At 33.0% G+C, this 8257-nt stretch overlaps 1 protein-coding gene across 1 annotated transcript; it reads left to right on the top strand.

Annotated features, from left to right (window-relative positions):
• Positions 1-2542: 2542 nt before the first annotated feature.
• On the top strand, positions 2543-3218 carry LOC149797076 (uncharacterized). Its single transcript, XM_089960333.1, has one exon. The coding sequence runs from the start codon at positions 2568-2570 to the stop codon at positions 3174-3176; it is 609 nt and encodes a 202-aa protein (XP_089816459.1). The 5' UTR covers positions 2543-2567; the 3' UTR covers positions 3177-3218.
• The last annotated feature ends 5039 nt before the right edge of the window (positions 3219-8257 follow it).

The raw sequence follows: 8257 nt of genomic DNA, 5'->3' as shown, positions 1-8257 counted from the left end.
ATTGGTGGTAAAACCGAAAATTAAATATATAATCCCAGGTAACCATGCTTACTTGTTTAGGTTTTGTCTGTATAGTATTTTAGGTATATTTAATGTTTACGTGCATTTGTAAATTAAATGTGAAATATGGTCACCAACTACATGTCTGTTGTGATTGGCCCAGAAATGGAACCATGACCGCAATAGGTTTTCATCAGCTGTTGAATGCAATGTGCTGGGCAACAACTTACAAGTCTTAGTGTATGTAATTTACTATAATGATGGCACTGCCACCCCATCTAAATCCTAGAATGATTGGAATGATGGTCTAAGTTCAGCTTCGAGAAATGCATGAATGTAAAAATTAATGGTGGTCTGATCTCACGTAAAAGAGTTACTTACTTCCGTAACTGAAGAGATTAACAATATACAATAGAACATGACTGGGAAACTGATTATTTAACGATGGAAATATTGTACTAAACATGAAATTTTTTACGTTTTTCAAATATACAATTTAACAAACTTTGAAGAAGCGCTTACTTAGCGGCGATGGTTGTGGTGGTGGTGGGCGGGCATAATTTTCATTTTCCATTGCTCATGGTAAGTGTTCACACTCCGTAACATGCATTGACTGGAAAGATTAAAAGCACTATCTCAAGTTACCAACTTTACATGTCTACTGAACATACATTCGATTGAAATAACTCCTACGTGCCTTAAAAAATTCACTCAATACCTATAACACGAAGACAATGCCATTAATCATTCGACGTAAACCTTGTTGAAATGATCGAGTGCAACTCAGATCGACATTTTATCAACTAATAAATATGTATAAAGGCATATATGCCTTACTAGGATTGGTATGTATGCAAAATACATGTACATTAATTTAACTTCCGCCTGTCTGCGACATGAAATTTCTTGAAGTAAAAACCAGCAAGCCCCTCCTATACGGACATAAGTTAATAAATTGATATTGCACCGCTATGTCAGCTGGTCACTTCGGTCAACAAGATGTACTTTCTTACATGGATTTTGGTTTTGTTTTTATAGAAAAGGATGAAGTTCCTTCTGAAATTAATGTACACATAGCATTGAACAAAAATCATTATATCCTCTATCTCTGATAATTTGTACTTCTGGAGAAATAAGTTATAAAGAATGCAAAACAGTTTTAAAGTTTGAAAAAGACTACATGCAAAGGACTTAGGTTCTAAATATTCAGAATGCCAATACTGAAAAAAAACTTATATCCTTAATCTAATATTTTTATTATAAGTAAACAGTTTTATTTAAGACCGTAACGATTTTCCCCAGTTTGATTCATTTATCTATTGCGATAAAATCTTACAAAATGAAAATTATGATAAATGTAAGAAAAACTTTAGGAATGCTAAGATAAATTTCTTTATGTAATATTTCCTATCAGTTTGAGTTTTCCCCGTGCTAGTCGATATTTCTCTGCAATTTATTATTTTTACCGGAACATTTGTACAGTAGTATCACAGGAAGGAATAGACTTTTGCGAAATGCGACAGAAAGGGGGTAAAAACTTTCCGACAAGTGATCGTCTTGTTGAAAGCATGCCAAGAAGAATATGAAGGATTATATCGTTGTCATTTGTTTTCCATAATGTGCTATTATATCATAGGTTTCTAAAATAATGAGTTATGTCACTGAACTGAGAATACTTCTGAAAAGGTGAAAAGTTCCCACGTGCATCAGAACCGACAAGTTTCGGATGCTTTATGCAATTTCTACATTCAGAAGTTGAGTGAAGGACAAAATAGAAACACTATCGCGCAATGTCACTCAATAATCCCAAGACTATCCCCACTCAAAAAGAAAAGAAAATTATATATCTATCTATCTATCTATCTATCTATATATATATATATATATATATATATATATATATATATATATATATATATATATATATATATATATATATATATATATATATATATATATATATATATACATACATACATACATACATACATACACACACACACACACAGAGACATATACATATAAATATTGTTTTCTTGCATTTTTACGTAACCATGGCATCATAGCGGTGACACTTCATTGTGTTTCATAGGTCGATGTTAATAGTTAAAATATTCACGGTCGTTAATGTAATAATACAAATGTGACAGTCGGAACTGGTTTTTACATGTATTATAGTTATTCCTTATAAATCCTTTCAAGTAAAAAGTGGTTCATTGCAGAATATATTGCTTTTATCTGTACAGTATAGAATAATGTTAAGCATCGCTGATTTATAAAAAGAACTTAATTATGTGTTACAACGGAGGGAAATTTGAGTTTAATGTTTGGGATAGAAGTGACGTATCGGTCGTTTATTTTGGTGCCAAAACCTGTATTATATCATAAATGAATAGAAACAATTATGAGACTTAAAACATCTGCAAAAAGCACAAATGTGAGAAAAGTGACAGATCGTCGCGTGAGACGATGCTTTCTTTGACGTCCGTGTCCTTACTATAAATACTTGACCCGTCAGCTCTAAGCACAATTGTCAGTTTCTACTGAACGTCACGTCAAACAGAATCATGGCAAGGTCTAGGTCGAAGTCTAAGTCTCACTCCCGGTCAAGGAGCAGAAGCAAGTCACCCAGGAAGTCGGGTAAGAGGAAGAGGTCTGGGTCCAGGAAGCATCCAAGGTTTATCAAGATGGTCGTTGCTGCTATCGTTGGGTTGAAGGAAAAGAAAGGATCTTCAGCTCAGTCTATCAAAAACTACATCTCTTCCCATTGGAATGTCAACCCCAATTTGCTGAAAACCAACGTTCGCAGAGCTATTAAAAGTGCCTTGAAGAAGGGATTAATCCGTCGTCCCAAGAAATCTAGAGCTAAAGGTGCAAAGGGACGGTTCCGTCTGGGCAAGAAAGGCAGGAAGGGCAAGAAAAAGCGATCAAAGAAGAGGAAGGGCGGCAAGAAAAGGAGGAAGTCTAAATCCAAGGGTAGACGTAGGCGAAAGTCTACTCGCCGTCGACGAAAGTCCAAAACCAGGAGTAGACGTAGAAAGTCCACTCGTCGTCGCAAGTCCCGAGCCAAGAGACATCGAAAATACAAGAAATCTCGAAAGTCCAAAGGCAGGAGTAGAAAGCATAAGAAAACTACTCGTCGTCGTCGTCGAAAGTCCAAGAAGTCCAGGAAGTAAATAGCAAAAAACAAAACAATTTGGCCCTTTTAAGGGCCACCAAATACCTAGAAAAGATATACTAGAAAATTGCCATTTCTTGTACTACACTACAAATATTATTATTACAAAATTATAAAAGGTTCATAAATTTTACGTACTTCATCATTTACTTAAACGAAGAAAATTAACCTTTTATACATACTGTACAATACTATATAAGAATTACACTATAACTCTAATTTATATAAATTACGATCAAAATAAATTTTTTTTTTATATATTATAATATAGTTATAACATTCATGATATTTTCTATATAAATAATTATTACCATTATTATGCACATAAAATTATAGTGTAATCAACTATATTTCTCATGATACATAAGACAACGAATGCAATAAAATCTGAAACGCACTTTCAGTTTATTAATTAATATCATATGGATACCCTCTCATATAAGAATCTCTGGTAATGAGCTAGCAGACAAAGTCGCAAAAAACATATTAAGGAACCCTAACTCTGCCCCAATCAGATATAGCATAACAGAAGCCCAAAGCATAACAAGAAACTATATTAACCAGAAATGGCTGGATCACTGGAACTCCACTACCAAAGGCATGATACTCTACTCCATTATAAAAAAAACCAATAGGTCCATAAAAAACAAAACAAAAAACAAAGTGAACAACCTGGACCAAATAATTATGAATCGCATCGTAACCGGAAAAACAAAATTGGTAGGAAGTTTTGGCAAACATCTAGGACCCAAGCCTGTTAATATCAAATGATATCACTGCAATTCCATTGAAGACCTGCCACATATATTCAATAGCCGCTCAAAATATCAGGTAGCTAGAATGGAATTTCAAAAAGCCCCCCCCCCAAAAAAAAAAAAATTATATCCCCTACCACTTGCCCAGATTTCCTTAAAAATAACAACCCCAACATAAATCTGACCTACCAAAACATACTTAAATTCCTAGACACATCCAAGCTAAAAGAAAAAATATAAAACGCCCTAAAAACATAAAATAAACAACCCAACCTCAATTAAAAATAAATTTCCACTAGCAGATGGGCACCGTGGACATGTCCTGGGGGATCTGAATACTCAGCAAAGATGTCCCTCCAGCTTAAAAATAACCTGTAAAACATAAATAACCCACCCAAATACTCTCTAAAACCAGGTTAATATACGTAGACAGACGGGCGCTTTTGATACGTCCCTAGGGACCTGAATACTCAGCAAAGGTTCCCGTCTTCTTAAATCACAAATATTGCCTTAAAAATCAACAAAAATAATATTAAAAAAATATTCTTCTCTGCTTTCTACCTAGCCCTAACAAGAAAGACAGCCAGGGTAATAATGCGGCCTACTTCTGTGATACAGACAATACTAAGACTAAAGTGTGCAAATAATCAATCAATCAAAACCCATTTGAAATCCTCTATGAATTAAGCTATGACGTCATCTTATTATGTTATATGTTTGTCACATTGATTTCTTAGAAACCGAATGTATTTAATGACGTTAACAATTAATCTTGAATACAGTTGGTCTGAAGAAGCAAAAAAAGTCATGCCGGTCACATAATGTATGTGCTGGTCTTGTTTATTTTGTAATATTTATAAGGTATACAAGGTCTGTTTTCATTAACTGGGATAACTGGAACTCCACTATCAAAGGCAAAACCCAAAGAAACTACAGCAAGGAACAGTAATAAACATATAGCACCTCCCAAAACATCAGTAAACCAAAGAGTCAACATAAATAGGAATTTTGTAAATTCAAACAAGAATCAACATGATGAACAACAGCGAAAAAACTTGACTCCCAAGGGCACAACAAAGAAGACATACGCAGAAGCCGTAATACGGGGAAAATCAGAAACACTGACCACGAGAAAGACACTGACAAACCTGGTAACAATTTACAAGGGCTAACAGAGACGACATCACAAGACAAAAGAATATGAGGTTCCACAGATTCAAAAGTAGAAGAGAGAGGAAAAAAGAAATAAAGCGAAGAAAACAAATTAAGAAAGGTAAAGAAACAATGTTAAACCTCTCAGGTAGAAGATTAACTGATGATGACTATATACGGTTAGGCAACGGGTTAAAATTTTGTCCCAAACCAAAATGTCACAATAAAATTAAATTAGCTGAAGAAATTTTAAATTTTTATAGACGCCTAAAATTAAAAGATTCTTTTTATTTATGATAAAGCATACAACAATTCAGAAAGTAAATCGATTTCTTTTCATTCTAAAAAGATGGGTTATTTTAACACAACTAAATCATCTTTTACACCATCTAGTGGACGTGATTCATATTTAGATTTTATATTGACGCGATCACAAAAGAGATATTAACTGGTAATCATAAAAAGCAATATCATAGTAATATTTCTAAGGACGAAATTAAGTCTTTATATAATCTAAAACAAAAAATAAATAACCAAAACAAACAATGATGCTTTGTTTTTAAGTATATGGAATATATATGCAACATTTCTAGATTATGCATGCATAATATCACATCAACTGAGCAAAGTGTAATTGTATGCGCTAAACAAAATATAAGAAAAAGTCACTTTCCTACATACACCCCTCTCTGTTTAAAACATGAATCACATATAAGAATACTTCATCGACATTATCTCATTATTTAAGGGGGGGGGGGGGCTGGCAGTTTCCTTGGAAATTTTATTTCTGAATATTCAGGTTTTATCTATCGGTGATGAAATGCAAGCAATTTGTTTATCATACTGTACTAGAAAGATTCATCAAAATTTATTATGTTTTATACAGTCTGCAGGCTTAAGCACCAATGTAACTAAATATTGGAATGCACATATATATTCAGATGAAAAAATTTAATGCCTGGTACATGGTTTTCAGTAAGAACAATCATAAGAACCGAAACACTGGTAAGAACACATTACGCCGGTTCGCCGTGTCCGAATGGCTATTTTTAGAAACTGATATCACTGCGTGTGACGTTTCACAGAGGTAAAAAGTACAAGCGGCAAAGTCCAGACCCGTGAGTAATCAATTTTCGCGTCTTTAAATCTATTTTCGTGTTCATCAAAGTAAAAAAAAAAAGAGCAAATAACTTTTTAACATTTATAAATGTTGTAACTTATTCATTGCACTCTCATAGGCTGATATTTTCTAGTTTGGCAAAATTAACTTTCTCAAGTTTAATAACTGCTGAAGATAATGTACTTTAGACTAACTCAGGCTGATATTTCGAGCACATCGGAACAGTCATTTTGGTTAGCTGTGTGTTTAAGTCATGCACATTTCCCACAAGTACAATATGCAAAGAAATTTCATCTCCATTACGCAAAAGTAATATAGAGATATGCCGACATTATCTCAGTTGTGTATGTTGCATTTGCAAGCAACGTCACCTTACACATGTCACACTCTGATAAGTTCAAAATATCCGTAGAGCGCCCCCAAAGCAAAATCAAAATTAGTTGTTAAACATATAGTAGTTTTTCACATCTATAAAATGTAACTGAATATAGTTTTAAATATTTGTAATTAAATTAATCGAAATAAAGACTTCGTTGCTTGATACATGCGTATGAAATCAAATAAAAAAGAATGTTTTATTACTTCATACTTTTGTTCCAAATTATTAAAATCTTCGTATCTTTCTACAATTCGTCAATGCTACTATGTACCACACAGTTATTATAAACTACCAATCACTCAGCATATTGTTGTGTGTCTGCTTTTGCTTGTTCAGCCTCGTCATTTATTTTGGTGTAAATTTCGGTAAATGTAACATCATAGTCATTTTGATTTTACAACAGTCTTTAACAGATAATACGAAAATGGTTTTCGTAAATTTGGTGATGTTGTCATTAACATTTATTTTGTTTTTATTTTCAACTGTCTATTTGTCTCAGTTAAATCATTTTTATTCACCAGCTGTGAACGACTCTTTGGTCATAAACTAAGTAACAGAAAAAAGCAAAACCAACAAATGTTGTAAAACTTAACAACTAATTTAATTATCAAAGTTATAAATGAAAACGTGAGAGGAACTTACATTATTATGAAATGAATCCGAATTAATCCTGACAAGTTTTATTAAAGTCCAAAAGAATGAAAAGTTCCGTATAAATTTCAGAACGGAAATATACTGGTCGGACAAGAATCCTGACGTTGTCAAAATTGCGTTGTCCAGAACATATTTGAATAATTCACATTAGTTCCAAAATAATATTATAGTCAAATGAAAACTTTCTGTTTTCACTGACCAATACAAACAAATGCTTTCCTCTGAAATAATATGTTAAGTACAACACAAAACCCGTCTGCAGTCTTGATGTATAACAAGAACAAAAGAAATAACAATTAAAAAAAACTGCCCGATCTGAGCTACTTATACACTGGCGAAAAAGCTAAAACACACATATTATTATTGTTTTCTACGTGACAAATCGCAAATTCTAACACGGTAGAAGGACTCGCATAATTTAAACCATCCAATAGGAATTAACTTAATTCTTCAGAGATACCACCTGACCGACCTGTTCAATGGCAAAAGGCCGTCTTGTAAACATATTTACTAATAATTTTATTACTAATTACTGTCAACACATACTTAAGCATCTATTGTTTTAAAATATCTTAAAATAGACCCTAGTATGCACACCAAAACCAACTATAGATATTCACTAAAACCTACAACCTTGAATAAAAAAAAAATGAAAAATTAGACAAAATCATGTACCAGGAGTTACAGAAAATATAGATATACATAACACAGCGCATTTAAATAACTGCTTTCTTGATGTCCACGTTAGATATAATTACTTAAAATTACTGTTTTTTATAGACTCCAGGTCGCATTTTTATTTCAGTATTCAAAATTTTCTGTTATTTTTAAAAGTTGAATCTGTAAAGTGCCATAATCTTAGAAATGTCTTTACTTTCTTTATGTCTCTCACAAGGCACCCGTTTCGTATATTCAGATCAAGGTATTTTGCATTCAGTTAACAGTTATCGTGTTGGGAAATAAACAAGCAGCCTACAAGCTGATTTAAATCACCATGTACACTTTGATGTGTCGAATGC

Source organism: Sinohyriopsis cumingii, chromosome 6, assembly GCF_028554795.1.
Source record: "Sinohyriopsis cumingii isolate HCF-2022 chromosome 6, ASM2855479v2, whole genome shotgun sequence".
NCBI classification, from domain to species: Eukaryota; Metazoa; Mollusca; class Bivalvia; order Unionida; family Unionidae; genus Sinohyriopsis; species Sinohyriopsis cumingii.
The sequence above is the reverse complement of the archived record's forward strand: the minus strand, read 5'-3'. Positions and strand labels throughout refer to the sequence as shown.

Excerpts from the sequence above, each read along its gene's own strand:
- LOC149797076 (XM_089960333.1), top strand. The coding sequence starts at position 2,568 with ATGGCAAGGTCTAGGTCGAAGTCTAAGTCTCACTCCCGGTCAAGGAGC.